Raw genomic sequence first — 21,092 nt, forward strand, 5'->3', positions numbered from 1 at the left:
GCATGACTTCCTCTTCTTCCAGAACTCCGATGAGAATGTGTTGTCCAAGCAAACAGTCCCTATCATGTTCCAGCTACACTATGGGCCATTTGTTAATATCATGTCAAAGGGACACTAAGTTAACTGGAGAGTAGGGCTTGTATTCCAGAAGCTTCTCAGCATAGGAGTGCTGATCTGGGATCAGTTGTGCCTTTTAGATCATACCAAATATGATTACATGGACTGGGAGGGGAGGGTGGATCTCATTCTAGATCAGCATTCCGACTCTTTATACATGCGGCCGATGATAGTTAGTCAGTGGTTATTCTCGGAACAAATAACCACATCAGCGACTGGGTTTAGTCAGTCATGAGATACTACTGAGTCATCAGTTGGTTAGAGCAGATGGATATTGACGAGGTTAAACAGTTGGGAATTGCTGTCTAGATGTGATTAGAAAACCTTTATTATCCCCCACTTGGGAAATTCGTTTGGCGTTTACAGCCCACAACATCATTAAAACACAGAATATTGTGACATGTAATTTTGTCATGCATATAAAATAAACTAAACTTGAATCTCTTCCTGCTCTGACAACAGCTCTATGAGGCTACAGGCAGTACAGGAGAACGTTTTCTGCATACAGTATACACGGAAACGTAGTCTGTTTCAGGTTGTTTATATCACGGCTGTGTGTTTACAGAAACAGAGTCAAGGGACACGTGTATTATTTATTTGTTACCACGTACTAATTTTCAACAGCAACGTTGTTAAATTGCGAAGAGCAAAAAGGAAAAGACTATTTGAATTGAAGATGTAACTATGTCAAGAATGTGTTTGCTCTCACCAACCAAGGCCAACTAATAATTTCTGCCAGTTGGGAAACGTTTTTCAAGTGGTAACCCCAGTTATATCATGGTTCATCGACCATATGGCGAACAGCATTGACTTCAGTACTAGAGTGATGCTATTGTGTTTGTGGCTGTGAAACATTCATTGCCACCATTTCATAAGACTGTGCTGGTATTTAAGGCCTTCCAAAATGTTATTTTGTGTTTTTAAAAGTTGTTTCAAATTAGAGCGTTTTCTGTCGGAATCTAAGTGGTATAATTTCACTTTGTTTGAATGCTGGGTTATCACATAACCATGCAGAAGGTTTGAAATCCTCAGATGAAATATTGGTGTCTGTTATTATCCATGTGATAATAACCAGTCTGACAGTGTGTCTAGCTTGTAGTTTTTCAAAACAAGGAAACAAATTATCTGTGCAATAGCCTCATCATATTCTGGGATTGTGATTTAATGTGAAACTTTTCTTCAGCAATGAGCGTTATAAGAAGGCGATTACTTAACTAGAGTTTAGTAAACTGAGCAATACATAAATAACTGAGAAATACATAAATAACTGAGAAATACATAAATAACTGAGCAATACATAAATAACTGAGAAATACATAAATAACTGAGCAATACATAAATAACTGAGAAATACATAAATAACTGAGAAATACATAAATAACTGAGAAATACATAAATAACTGAGCAATACATAAATAACTGAGAAATACATAAATAACTGAGAAATACATAAATAAAGTCAGCACATATTTACAGCACATATTGTTGAAGAAAGTTTCAATTTAAATCACACTGCTAGATTATATAGAGTTTTTTTGGGAACTTTGCACCATACTTTTAAAATAAGAAAATGTCTCTCTTCGCAGGTAGGCCCAGTTTCTATCAAAATGTACTGTATACATTATGAACACATCTCTAACAAATGTGTTGTTGTTGCTTGTTTCAGCTCACGGACCTGGGAAAGGCAGCCAAGGCACGTATCGCAGTGGGCGATGTGGTCCTGTCTATTGATGGCATCAGCACTGATGGAATGAACCACCTGGAAGCTCAGAACAAGATCAAGGCCTGCGCTGGCAACCTCAACCTCACCCTGCAAAGGTAAACACTGAAACAACAATATGGAGGGTCACACTGTATTTGGATAGTCACATTTGGATACACACACACACACACACACGCACACGCATGCATGCACACACACACACACACACACACACACACACACACACACACACACACACACACACACACACACACACACACACACACACACACACACACACACACACACACACACACACACACACACACACACACACACAGTCAGATGTTCACAGCTATTGTAAAAATGTATCTTAAGTGGACTCACGCTGTATGTTTCCCAGTTGTGATGCTCTCTGGTCTCCTCCATATGGGGAATGCTGAGTCTCTTGCCTGTGGTCATGTGTTTTTAATTGTTTGGTCACTTTGGTTCTGGTAACATTAGGCCTGTGTGCATGCTAGCCAGGGCCCGGGGCTGTAAGACACAGTCAAACAGACACGCTCGCTGTACACAACGATAGGAAACGTGTGGTCTCTCATCTCTGCATTGGGTAGGATCGCCCTGTGCTGTCATTAGAAAATGGATTGAACCCACTGGAGGCCTTTTGATGTGGTTTTCTTGACCTGTCAGAGTACGCATACCAATTGACCCCCTATTCCCTTTATAGTGCACTACTTTGAATCAGAGCCCATTGCACTAATCTTCCACAGAGGAAGAGCAGGTCCTGTGGTTTGGGGTAAAAATAAAAAATAAATTAATAAAATGGGATTCTTCAGTGTCATCACAATCGTATAGTAAGGAGAGCGAAGAGGTTCTAGCTAGTGATGAGATCGTCTGGTCTGAGCTCAGTCCACTGGCACAGAGAGAGAGAGAGAGAGAGAGAGAGAGGGGGGGGTAGAGAGAGAGAAAATAGAGAGAGAGAGAGAGAGAGAGGGGGGTAGAGAGAGAGAAAATATATAGAGAGAGAGGTAAAGAGAGAGAGGTAAAAAGAGAGAGAGAGAGAGAGAGAGAGTAAAAAGAGAGAGAAGAGAGAGAGAGAGAGAGAGAGAGAGAGAGGGGGGTAGAGAGAAAATATATAGAGAGAGAGAGGTAAAAAGAGAGAGAGAAAGGTAAAGAGAGAGAGAAAAGAGAGCGAGAGAGAGAGGTAAAAAGAGAGAGAGAGAGAGAGAGAGGTAAAAAAGAGAGAGAAAGGTAAAGAGAGAGAGAGAAAAGAGAGAGAGAGAGAGAGAGAGAGAGGTAAAAGAGAGAGAAAGGTAAAGAGAGAGAGAAAAGAGAGCGAGAGAGAGAGGTAAAGAGAGAGAGAGAGAGAGAGAGAGAGAGAGAGAGGTAAAAAGAGAGAGAGAAAGGTAAAGAGAGAGAGAAAAGAGAGAGAGAGAGAGAGAGAAAGAGAGGTAAAAGAGAGAGAGAGAGAGGTAAAAGAGAGAAAGGTAAAAGAGAGAGAGAGAGAGAGAGAGGGGGTAGAGAGAGAGGGGGTAGAGAGAGAGAGAGGTAAAAGAGAGAGAGAGAAAGGTAAAGAGAGTGAGAGCCTAGTTGGAATTTTTGCATTCATATCATTACATAAATTGTCCTTAGAGCCCAGTTGTACTTTTGAAGGGGAATCTGCTAAAGCAATCACAGTATGGCTTATGTGTTTATTACGCTGAGTTGTTGCTGTGATGCAGGAAGTTGCCCCTAGGTACAGATCTAGGATCAGCTTCCCCTCCCCAAATCCTAACCTTAACCACTAGTGGGGAAAATGCAAAACTGAACCAAGATCAGCGTCTAGGGGCATCATTTCGTTTTGGTGCGCTGGTGTTATGTCACTGGTTATTTTGACGAATCATGATTTTGTGGGGGTGATCTTTTCAGGATTAGGTTCTGGGAACCAGGTTTGATCTTCTTTGCTAGCAGACCAAACAGACCAGCTAGGACAGCAATATTTCATTAAGCTTGAATTCATAAATCACTATGCCAGTTTGCATACTGGACTTTATGTTGACTATAGCGAGGACAAGAGGAAAACGCATGCATGCTCAAATTGGGACTGGAGCAACAGTAAAGAAAACACATTGTGTTGACAGAGCAGTTTTGGCGCTTAGGAGGCATATCCTCTTGCTCTGTCTCAGCGCTGAAAGATTAAAGAGGTTTGCTTTTGGTTTGATGGGAAAAATAACAGCTTTGAAAGAAACTTTCAATGCCACAGCCATAGTGTATAACTCAAGGACACATGTATGTGTAAAAAACAAAAGAAACACGATCTAAACCTGGCCAATGATCTGTGAGATGGAAGAGACTTCATGCTCCTCGACATCAAGGGAATTCCATACATACACTATGTAGGATTCCACTTAGGAAAGTCAGTCAGTAAGTATAATACAGTAGGATCTGGAATTATTGGCACCCTTGATAGAGATGAGAAAAAAAGACTGTATAAAATATATAATACAAATACTGAGCTATATTGTATGGTATTTTTTTTTAAAGTATATTATTTTATTCTAATAAAATTGCTCAGAGAAAGTGATTTTGTTTAACCAGTAATAAAAACGTTCATGGTCAATATTATTGGCTCCCGTGTTTTCAGAATTCTGGAACCCACTACTTATGGGGTTACATATACTGAGTGTACAAAACATTAAGAACACCTGCTCTTTCCATGACATAGGTGAATCCAGGTGAAATCTATGAACTCTTTTTGATGTCAACTGTTAAATCCACTTCAAACAGTGTAGATTAAATGAAGGAGACAGGTTAAAGAAGGTTTTCTAAGCCTGGAGACAATTGAGACATGGATTGTGTATGTGTGGCATTCAGAGGGGGAATGGGCTAGACTAAAGGTTTAAGTGCCTTTGAACGGGGTATGCTAGTAGGTGCCAGGTTCACCGGTTTGTGTGAAGAACTGCAATGCTGCTGAGTTTTTAAAGCTCAACAGTTTCCTGTGTGTATCATGAATGGTCCAGCCAATTTGACACAACTGTGGGAAGCATTGGAGTCAACTTGGGCCAGCATCCCTGTGGAACACTTTCGACACCTTGTAGAATCCATGCCCCAAAGGGGGGTGCAACTCAATATTAGAAAGGTGTTCCTAATGTTTTGTACACTCAATGTTCATCTCAAGGATTCATTTGAAAGACAGTTGAAGGCTGATGTCTTGCTTCTTTCATTAGATGTTCTACTTTAAGGCCACAGCCTGACAGAACATTCATTTCAATTAGTTAAGTATACCAATTGATTTAGAGGAATATGAATTATAGGCTACATTCAATAACTTAAACAGATTAGTAGTCCACTTCTCTAACTGTAACTGCTATTGAATGTCTTAGACAGTGACAACTTGTTTTTAAGCTAATGAAAGATAGATCCAGTTAGTAATATGATTGGACTTATGAAACCACATGCCACATATTTTCTCTAGTGGGTCATTTGTCTTTCCATTGGTCGTGTTATTCCAGCACTGCCAGCTAGAGGGTCTGTTAACTTCTTAAATGGTGGAAGTTTGTTCTCCATTATTTTATTAGGCTGGAAATGTCGTTGCCAAGTGGCGATCTAATTGAATTGTTCTTCAGTTGGAGAGTTTGTTTTTAAGAAAACGGGTTGAGCGCTAGGCTAGCTGAGAGCTATCAGTTCTTTAGGGGTAGATCCTGACCTATTGGAAACACATGCTGTGATACGTGCTTCATTAGGTTGCTTAACGGCCATTATTAACATTAATGTCTGTGCGATCGGACAGCCATTGTGGGGAACACATTCTCCACATCTCCTTTATTGCTCAAATTAAGGGTAGATTTAGAGAAAGGCCTCCATTTCCTCAAATCCTACTTAAACACGAAGTTGCCTTATCAGAGCTGGCTTTGTGCTTCATGGCTTTCCCTGGCAGAGAAAGCCATGGATAGGCCCCTACTCCATCTGGAGTTTAATGAGTGAACATGTGTAATGGAAAAAAAAAACTATATTCTCGTCGGTTACTGTTAGTTTTTACTGCCTCGCTCAGAAACGCTGTTTTTTTGTGTGGTTTTTTCGTCTTTGATTTGGGTTTGTTGGCAGGCCAGATATCACAGGAAGAGGACGTAAAAAAATGACAACAATGCTTTTTGTATCTCCTTGTGTTTGAAAAGGAGACACTTTGTTAGTTCTTTTCAACAAAGTCTTTGGTTTGAAAGCAGGTCTGATGAGAGGAGATGGGCTGCAGATGTTATACATGGTTTAAAAGGTCAAACTGACAGATGTGAGACGGTACGATTGTAACACAGACAATTATTTTTTTACGAGCACCGTATTAAAAACCTTCTTAGATGTTCTTAGATTCATTTAACAATTATACATGTATATATTTTTGGTGCGGGTCAGGTGTTTAAAAAAAAATCTTAGATGGATGTGAGGCACAGCTTTTTGACTGGTTTTAGATAAGAAAGCACTGCTGTTGCCTCCCAATTAACACAGCGGTCTAAGGCACTGCATCGCAGTGTTGTGGCATCACTACAGCCTGGGGCTCGATCCCGGGCTGTGGAATTACCAGCCGTGACCGGGAGTCCCATTGGGCAGTGCACAATTGGCCCAGCGTCGTCTGGGTCAGGGGAGAGTTTGGCCGGAGGGGGCTTTACTTGGCTCATCGTGCTCTAGAGACTCCTTGTGTCGGGCCGGGCGCCTACAAGCTGACTTCGGTCGTCAGTTGAACAGGGTTTCCTCTGACACATTGGTGCAGCTGGCTTCCATGTTAAGAAGCTTGCGTCTGGTGGATCATGTGTCAGAGGATGCATAACTCCACCTTCGCCTCTCCTGAACTGGTTGGGGAGTTGCAGCGATGAGACAATATTGTAATCACAAAAGGGGGGGGGTAAAAAAAGTACATATCTTTCACTGAACTTCCTTCATTGGCATTGAAGCCAATGGAAGACTAAGTGAAAATTCGACTTGCCCCATGGAATGTAGGACTATTGATGGTGAATGTTAGGCCTGTATATGGGAGGCGAAGTCAAGTGCAGGAGAGCGGAGTATAATAAACAGGCACACTTTAATACCGGTTACCTAATGACAGCACATAACACATACAAGAGCCAAAAACACAGTCTAAAACAAAAGTGCAGCGCCTGACAAATATCCACGTAACAGATAACAATCACTCACAAATACAACATGGGGAACAGAGGGTTAAATCATAAACCAGTAATTGGTTGAGTGAAGCCAGGTGTGATAAGACAAAGACAGAACAAATGGAAAATGAAAAGTGGATCGGCAGTGGCTAGAAAGCCGGTGACGTCGACCGCCGAACGACTCCAGAACAAGGACAGGAAGTCGTGACAGTGAATAACGTTGCACGTCTTAGTTGTTGATATTTTCTCTCAGTTTGAAGATGGCTGTCACATTGCAGCGATTTAGTAATGCAATACCGATAACTTTGAACTAACTTTGTGTGTCTTGTCAACCGTCTGAAAATGTAAGCATGTAAATTGGTTTTGATGGTGCAAAGTGGTATCAAATCAAATCCAACTTTATTTGTCACAAGCGCCGAATACAACAAGTGTAGACCTTACCATGAAATGCTTACTTACAAGTCCTTAACCAACAGTGCAGTTCAAGAAGAGTTAAGAAAATGTTAATCAAATAAACTAAAGTAAAAAGTAATTAAAAGTTACACAATAAGATAACAATAACGAGGCCAAATACAGGGGCACCAGTACCGAGTCAGTGTGCGGGGGTACAGGGGAGAGGTCATTGGTACATGTAGGTAGACGTTGAAGTGACTATGCATAAATAATTAACAGTGAGTAGCAGCAGTGTACAAACAAATGGGGGGGCAATGTAATAGTCCGTTGGCCATTTGATTAGTTGTTCAGCAGTATTATGGCTTGGGGGTAGAAGCTGTTAACGAGCCTTTTGGTCCTAGACTTGGCGCTCCGGTACCGCTTGCCATGCGGTAGCAGAGAAAACAGTCTATGACTTGTATGACTGGAGTCTCTGACATTTTTATGGGCTTCCCTCTGACACTGCTTATTATATAGGTCCTGGATGGCAGGAAGCTTGGCCCGAGTGATGTATTGGGCCGTACGCACTACCCTACCCTACTACCTTATGCACTGCCTTGCGGTCCGATGCCGAGCAGGTGTCATACCAGGCGTTAATGCAACAGGTCAGGATGCTCTCGATGGTGCAGCTGTAGACATTTTTGAGGATCTGGGGACCCATGCTGAATCTTTTCAGTCTCCTGGGGGGGATTTTCTTTTGTCGTGCCCTCTTCACAACTGTCTTGGTGTTGTTGGACCATGTTAGTTTGTTGGTGATGTGGACACCAAGGAACTTGAAACTCTCAACCTGCTCCACTGCAGCCCCGTTGATGTTAATGGGGGCCTGTTCAGCCCCCCTTTTCCTGTAGTCCGTGATCAGCTCCTTTGCCTTGATCACATTGTGGGAGAGGTTGTTGTCCTGGCACCACACTGCTAGTTCTCTGACCTCCTCCCTATAGGCCGTCTCATCGTTGTCGGTGATCAGGCATACCAGTGTTGTGTCATCAGCAAACTTAATGTTGGTGTTGGAGTCGTATTTGGCCGTGCAGTCATGAGTGAACAGGGAGTACAGGGGGGGACTAAGTACACACACCTGAGGGGCCTCAGTGTTGAGGATCAGCATGGCAGATGTGTTGTTGCCTACCCTTAACACCTGGAGGCCGGCCGTCAGGTAGTCCAGGATCCAGTTGTAGAGGGAGGTGTTTAGTCCCAGGGTCCTCACTATGTGAAAGAGTTCCTCTCCCATTTCTGCTGTCTTGCCGGTCACACTCAGGTTTATCAACTTTGGGAAAACGTCCATCTGTAGACTGAGAGAAGTTATGCAATCCAACAAAACATAATCACTGCAATGGTCTCTTGCTTGGATAGTCCTTCGTTCAAGATGGGCTCTAAACCCATTGGATTGTCACCTACTGTTAGTCTTCACACAGAGAGCTGGTGCTGCTAATGGCAACCATGAGCTTTTATAAACCTCCTACTGTCAGGCCGCTCAGCTGCCACCTTACTATACCGTTTTACCCTCAATTACCCTGTCCTCAAACCAGCTCAGCTGTCACCTCACTATACTGTTTTACCCTCAATTACCCTGTCCTCAAACCAGCTCAGCTGCCACCTCACTATACTGTTTTACCCTCAATTACCCTGTCCTCAAACCAGCTCAGCTGTCACCTCACTATACTGTTTTACCCTCAATTACCCTGTCCTCAAACCAGCTCAGCTGCCACCTCACTATACTGTTTTACCCTCAATTACCCTGTCCTCAAACCAGCTCAGCTGTCACCTCACTATACTGTTTTACCCTCAATTACCCTGTCCTCAAACCAGCTCAGCTGTCACCTCACTATACTGTTTTACCCTCAATTACCCTGTCCTCATCTCAGCTCACTGAGAGAAGGAATGGACGAGAAAGAGAGATGCGTGGAGAGAAGGGAGAGAGAGAGTGTGTGTGCGAGCCAGAGAGCAGGAGAGCGAGAGAGTGACATTTAAAGAGCAGGAGCCTCCGATAAACGAGAGCGAGAAAACGCTGCTCCTTTGCTAAAAACAATGGATGATTAAATATCATTGTGCTACGTTAACATTCACAAGCTTCCATAAAGTTTTACGGGCAGCTATGGGCAGCTGGGGGAAATTGAATCGATTCACTAATGAATAATATTTCCATTCCCTTATTGAGATTTACTCGATTTCAGTTTGATAAGGCTAATAAAAAGGGTAAGATCGTGTCAGTTAGGCTAGTTCAGAACGGGACCATAACAAACACATGGAGCTCTGTTGTATATCAACCCGTCATCGTCCAATGACTGTCAGATGGTCAGTTGTTTGGATTGGTCAGTTGTTTGGATTGGTCAGTTGTTTGGATTGGTCAGTTGTTTGGATTGGTCAGTTGTTTGGATTGTTCAGTTGTTTGGATTGGTCAGTTGTTTGGATTGGTCAGCTGTTTGGATTGGTCAGTTGTTTGGATTGCTCAGTTGTTTGGATTGGTCAGTTGTTTGGATTGCTCAGCTGTTTGGATTGGTCAGTTGTTTGGATTGGTCAGTTGTTTGGATTGCTCAGCTGTTTGGATTGGTCAGTTGTTTGGATTGCTCAGCTGTTTGGATTGGTCAGTTGTTTGGATTGGTCAGTTGTTTGGATTGGTCAGTTGTTTGGATTGGTCAGTTGTTTGGATTGCTCAGTCTCGTACGGACACAAAACAGTCCCAGATATGCCTGGAGGCTCATGGGAAGACCGGGATGTCAGTGTTATTGGGAAGGAAAGTTGGAAAAGAATGATGGAAAGGGAGGAAAAAGATATTCCATTCAGAAACAATGTTTCCTTGTTCATACTCTATTTCCCATTTTGAATTATTGTGTCTATAAAATGTTCATTGGCACTGTTGTCAAATGTTTAATCTCTTTCAATAGAACAGGCTTTGTGTATTGCTGTTATTATCCTATATGTTTACTGGCCAATACGGGGAGAAATACCTTGTTTCCCAAAGAGGGCTCAATTAGAAACGTATTCTCCTTAATTACATGATTTATTTTGTTCTGATAAATGGCAGTGGTTGTGCGTTGTGGGCGTTGCCCACTCTCGGTGTGTGTGTGTGTGTGTGTGTGTGTGTGTGTGTGTGTGTGTGTGTGTGTGAGGTGTTTAGGAGGTAACACATTCTGCTTCTTACAGGCACTCCAACTTGATTGCCTCCACACACACACACACACACACACCACACAGAAACACTCAGATCTTAGATGAAAAATCTTTTGTGTTGCAGAGTTAATTGCTCCCATAGTTCCTGTTCCGTTATCAGTGTTCACATCTCTCCTGCTGAAAAGACCGTTAGATAATAATTGCGCTGCTTGATAAGCCTCCTTTGTGACTGAGCCCACAGTGGAACAGTACAGCAACACAAACACAGCCAAGTATAAAGCCAAATGGATACTAGGCCCTGATAAGTCATAAACATAAACACATTTAGCTTGATTACACTTTATTTAGAATCTTATAAAAACACAAGGTTCTGCTGTAATATTGATCTCGATAAGGAAAACACCCCACACACAAAGAGGCACATCATGTTTCCACATAGCAGTTTGACTAGAGAAAGCACTTTATGTCCCGAGTGGTTCCGTGCACCACGAGTGCTACAGGCTGTGGGGTGAAGTTTCCCCTTTCAAGTTTCATGTTTTATTAGTCGTATGTACGAGACATGGCATACACCATCCAACGAAATGCTTCCTTAAAGCTTCCTTCTGGACAATGCAACAACAATAAGACAATAATAAAATATAAGAATGCCAACGCAAAGTAATATGTCTCAATAGAATAGAATAAACATTTTAGCTTAAGTATAATACAGGAAGGCACAATTTATAGTCCAATATTTACAAAGCTTTTGGGGAAGGGAGGATTGGGGGGCAAGTGTTTCAATTGTGCAGTATTTAGTATTCATAATAAGAGTCTGGTAGCAGCAGTTGTGATGTGTGTGTGTAGCATGAACTGTACGGTATATGTGTGTGTCTGTGTGGGTGTGTGTGTGGCTCAGGGGGTGTCATGGGGCATCATGAGTGAGGGTTGGGGCTCAGGGGGTGTCATGGGGCATCATGAGTGAGGGTTGGGGCTCAGGGGGTGTCATGGGGCATCATGAGTAAGGGTTGGGGCTCAGGGGTGTCATGGGGCATCATGAGTAAGGGTTGGGGCTCAGGGGGTGTCATGGGACATCATGGGTGAGGGTTGGGTCTCAGGGCGTATCATGGTTGAGGGTTGGGGGGTATCGTGGGTGAGGGTTGGGGTATCATGGTTGAGGGTTGGTGTATCATGGGTGAGGGTTGAGGCATCATGGTTGAGGGTTGGGGTCAGGGGTATCATGGTTGAGGGTTGGGGTCGGGGTATCATGAGTGAGTGTTGGGACTCGGGGTATCATGAGTGAGGGTTGGGGTCGGGGGTGTATCATGAGTGAGGGTTGGGGTCGGGGGTGTATCATGAGTGAGGGTTGGGGGTATCATGGTTGAGGGTTGGGGTATCGTGGTTGAGGGCTGGGGTATCGTGGTTGAGGGTTGGGGTATCGTGGTTGAGGGTTGGGGTATCGTGGTTGAGGGTTGGGGTATCGTGGTTGAGGTCTGGGGTTTCATGGGGGTTGGAGTTGGGATATATTTGTTGAAGTGGTGTACCCTGAATAGAGATGCTCTGAGGTGGTGCTGTGCGATTTATATACACAGTGACTCACATCCACGTGGGCAGCAGTGAGGGAGTAGCCCCAACCAACCGCCTCAGACCGGTTCTGATCTCTGATTAGTTACTAATAAAACCTTCGCTTGGCATCGTAGAGGAGCCTGAGGAGATTCCTCCTGTAACACTTGACTTGAACCTTCGTAACTCAACACCGGCTGACAGTCTATAATAAATGATCTAACACTGTTGTGATATAAACGTAAATATACGCTTAGCTAGACAGCAAGATGAAAAGATCGATTCTTCTTCTTCTTAGAATTTGTCATAACCAGTCGTAGTCATTTCCTATGACATCTATTTTATCATGGTTTCATGTGCTTATAACAGACAGCTCAATTAACAATTAATTGCTCCTCTGGGATAAATATATATATTTTTTTATTGAATTGAGTTGAAGTAAGGAGTCTTCTGGCTGCAGAATATAACAGCTCTGTGTAAATTTCCAAGGCCCACACTGTCTGCAGGGCCTGCGTTATGGGCGGGCCTTACGGGGCCTGGCCGACCCTGCCGCACCTCCTTGCCCATCCAAATAAAATATAAATATTGATCATTTATTTGCCCCGAGACACGAGCCGACAAAAAGACACAACAATCTTAGTTAAAGCATTTGAGCGAGCAAAACAGAACCCCTCAGTATGTGTAGCACATGTATCTGATGCTGTCTGGACCAAAAGAGTATGACATGCTATTTCTGCCCAGACAGCATCAGTGATACATGGGCTACATATAGAGGGGAGATGTTTCACACGATTGGAGGATTTCTCTGGTGAGAAATACAGTTTTAGCAGAGAGGAAGAGGCGAAGCAAGAGCTCTCACTCTCCCCAAACTCTGTCCGAAATAAGCCCAATGTGTTTCTATGGGAATAATATGCAGACCTAAGCTTGTCGCCTGCCTTCCCACCTTTGGGACAAAGATTCCCATTGTTAGGGAGGAGACATGAGCATCTCGTCATTATATACACATCTCTTGTTTCAGCCTCTTGAGAATTAGAAAGAAATGTTGGGGGTGCACAGTGCACTGTTTGGTTGCTGGATTGCTCTAAAGTAAATAGATGTTTCTCTAAATTATATAATTACTCATGTCTAAATAAAGTCCTTCAAAATACTCCACCAGGGATGTCTTAGCCACAGAGGATCGTTAGCTTCCTTTTAAAAAGAGCTGTGTTTCACATCACAACTGCGTAGGCCTACTGTTTGCATATTTGGGAAGCCCACAATTTGGGTAGTGGCTCATGGTAATAGGTCTAGCTGATTGAGTTGTGGATGTCAGTGATAAACATCTAAAATATACGTGAAGATAATGTGTCTTGAGTATCATTTTAAATGTTTCATCAAGAAGAAGGGGAAGGGTGACTAAGATATGGTGCGTCTCTCTCCAGAATGCATATGCATACTGTATGTAAGAAAGAGCCCATTTGGTAACGTCTGATTTCTGATTGTCTTAACTCACCACGTTCATCACTTCTCAGTATTGTTTTCTTCACACAATACAAAGTATTATTTTTATTTTTTTCAGCCATCGTTATAGTTCCTCAGTATTTGAAAAATCTTTCCAACACTCCCGGCCTTGATAATCACCAAACTTCAGTGTGAAAGAGCAAAATATCATGATGATCCCATATATTTAATTACACAAGTCAGTTAAGAACAAATTCTTATTTACAATGATGGTCTACCCTGGCCACACCTGGATGACGCTGGGCCAATTGTGCGCCGACCTATGGGACTCCCAATCACGGCCGGATGTGATTCAGCCTGGATTAGAACCAGTGTCTGTAGTGACGCCTCTTGGACTGAGATACAGTGCTTTAGACCACCGCGTCACTGGGAAGCCCGTATATCAGTGGTGGATGTGTTGCTGTTCATATTCAGAACCATTTTCCTGTTAAACATGGTTGAAGTAATATTGCTACAGGTTCATCTGCCTCACCTAAAGCCCATTCTTATGAGAAGCTGCTACAGAAGTACTAACAGTCAGTATCTGGATAACATGTGTGAAATGCTTGATAATGTATGTGTATGTGTCAACAGAGAGGTATATTTTCTGGGTGATTTAAATATTGACTGGCTTTCATCAAGCTGCACACTCAAGAAAAATCTTAAAATTGTAACCAGAGCCTGCAACCTGGTTCAGGTTATCAGTCAACCTTCCAGGGTAGTTACATACAGAACAGGAATGAAATCATCAACATGTATTAATCACATCTTTACTAATGCTGCAGAAATGTGCTCTAAAGCAGGACATAAATCCATAGGATGTAGTGATCACAATATAGTATCCATATCTATGAAAACCAAAGTTCCAAAGGCTGGGTCTAATATAGTGTAGAAGAGGTCATGGGGCCTAATATAGTGTAGAAGAGGGCATGGGGCCTAATATAGTGTAGAAGAGGTCATGTGGCCTAATATAGTGTATAAGAGGTCATGGGGCCTAATATAGTGTAGAAGAGGTCATGGGGCCTAATATAGTGTAGAAGAGGTCATGGGGCCTAATATAGTGTATAAGAGGTCATGGGGCCTAATATAGTGTAGAAGAGGTCATGGGGCCTAATATAGTGTAGAAGAGGTCATGGGGCCTAATATAGTGTAGAAGAGGTCATGGGGCCTAATATAGTGTATAAGAGGTCATGGGGCCTAATATAGTGTATAAGAGGTCATGGGGCCTAATATAGTGTATAAGAGGTCATGGGGCCTAATATAGTGTAGAGGAGGTCATGGGGCCTAATATAGTGTAGAAGAGGTCATGGGGCCTAATATAGTGTAGAAGAGGTCATGGGGCCTAATATAGTGTAGAAGAGGTCATGGGGCCTAATATAGTGTAGAAGAGGTCATGGGGCCTAATATAGTGTAGAAGAGGTCATGGGGCCTAATATAGTGTAGAAGAGGTCATGGGGCCTAATACAGCCAGTGAGAGGTATCAGCCTGTGTCATCAATGCTGTTAGGCCACATGAAGCATTGGATGACATCATTCACACAGGTAGTCTCGAGTCCAACGATCAGTTAGTTACGCAACACATTTTTCACCCGTGAGCTTGTGTGCCTCTCCGATCCATGTAGCTTATCTGTAGAACAACGCAGTCTGTTTTTATAGAGGAAAATGAGAGATTGATGCATTCCGTAAGTCTAGGTATAACTCGCCAGATTTTATTTTACTGTCACTTTAATGACACTGTCTGTCTACTCTGTTTATAGGCCCTCAGAATGTCACTCACAGGATAACTCCCAAAGCGCTCACTACCATGTCACGTGTGTGTGTGTATGTGTGTGTGTGTGTGTGTGTGTGTGTGTGTATGTGTGTGTGTGTGTGTGTGTTTGTGTGTGTGTGTGTGTGTGTGTGTGTGTGTGTGTGTGTGTGTGTGTGTGTGTGTGTGTGTGTGTGTGTGTATTTGTCAGTGTGCAAGTAATCTATTATATGAAGCTGAATTCTTTCCACCCTAACAACATTGTACATTTTGCAGTTTCACATGTGAAATAGCTGTTTTTGAAAGAAAAGCATATTTTTTGATCATTAAAATAACATCAAATTGATCAGAAATACAGTGTAGACATTGTTAATGTTGTAAATGACTATTGTAGTTGGAAACGGCAGATTTTTAATGGAATATCTACATAGGCGTACAGAGGCCCATTATCAGCAATCATCACTCCTGTTTTCCAATGGCACATTGTGTTAGCTAATCCAAGTCAATCACTTTAAAAGACTAATTGATCATTAGAAAACCCTTTTGCATTTATATTAGCACAGCTGAAAACGGTTGTGCTGATTAAGGAAGCAATAAAACTTGCCTTCTTTAGACTAGTTGAGTGTCTGGAGCATCAGCATTTGTGGGTTCGATTACAGGCTCAAAATGGCCAGAAACAAATAACTTTCTTCTGAAACTTGTCAGTCCATTCTTATTCTGAGAAATGAAGGCTATTCCTTCTGAGAAATTGCCAAGAAACTGAAGATCTCGTACAACTCTCTAACACTAACCCCAGAATAGAAGGAGGAGTGGGAGGCCCCGGTGCACAACTGAGCAAGAGGACAAGTACATTAGAGTGTCTAGTTTGAGATACAGACACCTCACAAGTCCGCAGCTTCATTAAACAATACCCACAAAACACCTGTCTCAACATCAACAATGAAGAGGCGACTCCGGGATGCTGCAAAGAAAAAGCCATATCTCAGACTGGCCAATAAAAAGAAAAGATTAAGATGGGCAAAAAAACACAGACACTGGACAGAGGAAGATTGGGAAAAAGACACATCTAAGTTTGAGGTGTTCGGCTCACAAAGTAAAACATCGTGAAAAAATGAAAAGATAAAATGAAAGGATGCTGGAGGAGTTCTTGACGCCATCTGTCAAGCATGGTGGAGGCAATCTGATGGTCTGGGGTTGCTTTGGTGGTGGTAAAGTGGGAAATTTGTACAGAGTAAAAGGGATCTTGAAGAAGGAAGGCTATCACTCCATTTTGCAACTCCATACCATACCCTGTGGACAGCGCTTAATTGGAGCCAATTTCCTCCTACAACAGGACAATGACCCAGAGCACAGCTCTAAACTACACAATAACTATTTAGGGAAGAAGCAGTCAGCTGGTATTCTGTCTACACTGGAGTGGTCAGCACAGTCACCAGATCTCAACCCTATTGAGCTGTTGTGGGAGCAGCTTGACCGTATGGTACGTAAGAAGTGCCCATCAAGCCAATCCAATCTGTGGGAAGTGCTTCAGGAATCATGGGAGGAAATCTCTTCAGATTACCTCAACAAATTGACAACTAGAATGACAAAGGTCTGCAATGATGTAATTGCTGCAAATGGAGGATTCTTTGACGAAAGCAAAGTTTGAAGGACACAATTATTATTTCAATTAAAAATCATTATTTATAATCTTGTCAACGTCTTGACTATATTTCCTATTTAATTTTGCAACTAATTTCATTTATGTTTTTATGGAAAACAAGGGCATTTCTAAGTGACCCCAAACGTTTGAGCGGTAGTGTATAACCAGCTTTAGTTATTTAGCAGACACTCTTATCTAGAGCGACTTACAGAAGTAATTAGGGTTAAGTGCCTTGCTCAAGGGCACATCGACAGATATGCACTTTGTCGGCTCATTCATTAGGATCTTTAAAGGCAAAAGTGTTCCGTGGTTGTGACTTTCCCTCCAGGTGGACCCTGTGTGTGTGTCTGTGTGTGTGTGTGTGTGTGTGTGTGTGTGTGTACGTGTGTGTGTGGTGTATGACCATGACTCTACATAGACCATATCGCCTACACAACCACACACACGCACACACACACACACACACACACACACACACACACACACACACACACACACACACACACACACACACACACACACACACACACACACACACACACACACACACACACACACACACACACACACACACACACACACACACACACACACACACACCAAAGGGCTGGCCTCACTCCATGTGCTGGACATGAGTAATTTGTTTATACAATTACAATAGAAGACTTTTAGACGGGATTTTAATGCATTGTGGTGGAGGTTGAGGAAGTATAACCTCTTGTCAGGAGACTCATTAAGAATGAGATTTAGGCTGTTATAAACAAGACTTATTAAGACTGAGATTTAGGCTGTTATAAACAAGACTCATTAAGACTGAGGTTTAGGCTGTTATAAACAAGACTCATTAAGACTGAGGTTTAGGCTGTTATAAACAAGACTCATTAAGAATGAGATTTAGGCTGTTATAAACAAGACTCATTAAGACTGAGGTTTAGGCTGTTATAAACAAGACTCATTAAGACTGAGGTTTAGGCTGTTATAAACAAGACTCATTAAGAATGAGATTTAGGCTGTTATAAACAAGACTCATTAAGACTGAGGTTTAGGCTGTTATAAACAAGACTCATTAAGACTGAGGTTTAGGCTGTTATAAACAAGACTCATTAAGACTGAGGTTTAGGCTGTTATAAACAAGACTCATTAAGACTGAGGTTTAGGCTGTTATAAACAAGACTCATTAAGACTGAGGTTTAGGCTGTTATAAACAAGACTCATTAAGAATGAGATTTAGGCTGTTATAAACAAGACTCATTAAGACTGAGGTTTAGGCTGTTATAAACACACCAGACACAGCCTCCCTGCATTCCTCAGTGATACACCGTGTGTTTGGTTCTAGGCCGGGTCAGTCTGTTAAGAACCATAGCTATAAAATACTATATTACTATGGGGTGGCAGTTAGCCTAGTGGTTAGAGTGTTGGACTAGTAACCGAAAGGTTGCATGATCAAATCCCTGAGTTGATAAGGTAAAAATCTGTCGTTCTACCCCAGAACAAGGCAGCTAACCCACTGTTCCTGAATATGGGACTAACCTACTGTTCCTGAATCTGGGACTTACCCACTGTTCCTGAATCTGGGACTTACCATAGTGTTTCAAGTGAATGCTTGTTTTTGTTTGACTCTCTGGGAAAATATTAATATTTTGATAGACAGACAACTTGTAAAATGATAAAACCCTTAATTAGATTCAGCCTTGATCAGATTCTCGATCAGATTCAGCCTTGATCAAATTCAGAAACTCTTTGATGTGCCTTGGTTTGGCCATCCACCATGATAAACTACTAGGCCCTATACGGTTACTTCAATTATGTTCTGCTGCTCTCTGTCTCCGTCCAAAACGACACCCTATTCACTAAGTCAAAAGATGTGCACTACATAGGGAATAGGGTGTCGGGATGCAGGCATGATGTACTGCACAGTGATGTACTGCACGGTGATGTACTGCTCGGTAATGTACTGCACAGTGATGTACTGCACAGTGATGTACTGCACAGTGATGTACTGCACGGTGATGTACTGCACAGGGATGTACTGCACAGTGATGTACTGCACGGTGATGTACTGCACAGTGATGTACTGCACGGTGATGTACTGCACGGTGATGTACTGCACGGTGATGTACTGCACAGTGATGTACTGCACAGTGATGTACTGCCCGGTGATGTACTGCACAGTGATGTACTGCACGGTGATGTACTGCTTTTGTTTATAGGGCTGTATATTTGTCTGTCTGTGCAGTATATGTCTGTCTGTGCAATATATGTCTATCTGTGCAGTATATACCTGTATGTGCAGTATATGCCTGTATGTGCAGTATATGCCTGTATGTGCAGTATATGCCTGTATGTGCAGTATATGTCTGTCTGTGCAGTATATGCCTGTATGTGCAGTATATGTCTATCTGTGCAGTATATGCCTGTATGTGCAGTATATGCCTGTATGTGCAGTATATGCCTGTATGTGCAGTATATGCCTGTATGTGCAGTATATGCCTGTATGTGCAGTATATGTCTGTCTGTGCAGTATATGTCTGTCTGTGCAGTATATGTCTGTCTGTGCAGTATATGCCTGTATGCCTGTATGTGCAGTATATGCCTGTATGTGCAGTATATGCCTGTATGTGCAGTATATGCCTGTATGTGCAGTATATGCCTGTATGTGCAGTATATGCCTGTATGTGCAGTATATGTCTGTCTGTGCAGTATATGCCTGTATGTCTGTATGTGCAGTATATGCCTGTATGTGCAGTATATGTCTGTCTGTGCAGTATATGCCTGTATGCCTGTATGTGCAGTATATGCCTGTATGTGCAGTATATGCCTGTATGTGCAGTATATGCCTGTATGTGCAGTATATGCCTGTATGTGCAGTATATGCCTGTATGTGCAGTATATGTCTGTCTGTGCAGTATATGCCTGTATGCCTGTATGTGCAGTATATGCCTGTATGTGCAGTATATGTCTGTCTGTGCAGTATATGGCTGTAAACAAGACTAATTTTTCATGCTTCATGGTCCTTCACTGAATCCTAAAGGCTTCATACAGACTCTGTGAATCTATTGGAATATTGACTACAGGTTTTGCTGTCTCAGTGGACCATTACTCAGTGCTGGTCTTCCGGGGCAAAAACCTGACGTAATTTAAAATCAACGTACGTTTTTGGTTAATACAGTTTAAGTTGTCAACAAACAAAAATAAACCAACACTTGAAATCCTGTTGTTGATTTGTGGTTGAAATCTAAGTGTAACACTTTTTTGGTGCTTTTTTTCAACCAGAAATTGCATTGATGTTCAACATCAGTATGTTGAAAAGGTATCAGAGATAATGTTCATAAAAACCTTTGTTCAACGTATTTATGCCTGGTGGGAGAACATCTATGAACTCTTGTCCTATATATCTTGGTCTCTCTGGTGTCAGTCTGGCTCCTCTCAAAGCTCAAAATCTGGGCTTTGGGGTTTTTCTCGCCACTTTTGGTGTTACCCAATACTTGGTTTTGTGCTTGGACCTTTCTTAATCGTTCCTAGTGAAAAGCTTGCCAAGCGTAGTGAAAAACTTGATCCGAATTAAATTGAATTGATGTTTAGCCTGAGGTTATAGGTTCATAGTCTGGAAGTTGTCTTTGTGTTTTGACCCCAGACAGACGGTCTGGTCACATTGATCTGACGTTATACAGTGGGGAGAACAAGTATTTGATACACTGCCGATTTTGCAGGTTTTCCTACTTACAAAGCATGTAGAGGTTTGTCATTTTTATCATAGGTACACTTCAACTGTGAGAGACAAGAATCCAGTAAATCACATTGTATGATTTTTAAGTAATTCATTTGCATTTTATTGCATGACATAAGTATTTTATCACCTACCAACCAGTAAGAATTCTGTCTCTCACAGACCTGTTAGTTTTTCTTTAAGAAGCCCTCCTGTTCTCCATTCATTACCAGTATTAACTGCACCTGTTTGAACTTGTTACCTGTATAAAAGACACCTGTCCAAACACTCAATCAAACAGACTCCAACCTCTCCACAATGGCCAAGAGCAGAGAGCTGTGTGAGGACATCAGGGATAAAATTGTAGACCTGCACAAGGCTGGGATGGGCTACAGGACAATAGGCAAGCAGCTTGGTGAGAAGGCAACAACTGTTGGTGCAATTATTAGAAAATGGTAGAAGTTCAAGATGACGGTCAATCACCCTCGGTCTGGG

At 42.2% G+C, this 21,092-nt stretch overlaps 1 protein-coding gene across 11 annotated transcripts in view; it reads left to right on the forward strand.

Annotated features, from left to right (window-relative positions):
* Nucleotides 1-21,092, forward strand: part of pdlim5a (PDZ and LIM domain 5a) — a 131,666-nt gene that overhangs the window by 37,443 nt on the left and 73,131 nt on the right. For all 11 annotated transcript variants that reach the window (XM_065011381.1, XM_065011380.1, XM_065011383.1 and 8 more), the window contains exon 3: nt 1,784-1,935. In XM_065011381.1, coding sequence (XP_064867453.1) covers nt 1,784-1,935 — 152 coding nt within the window. The remainder of the gene's footprint in view (nt 1-1,783; nt 1,936-21,092) is intronic.

The sequence above is a fragment of the Oncorhynchus nerka genome, linkage group LG27, assembly GCF_034236695.1.
Source record: "Oncorhynchus nerka isolate Pitt River linkage group LG27, Oner_Uvic_2.0, whole genome shotgun sequence".
NCBI lineage: Eukaryota > Metazoa > Chordata > Actinopteri > Salmoniformes > Salmonidae > Oncorhynchus > Oncorhynchus nerka.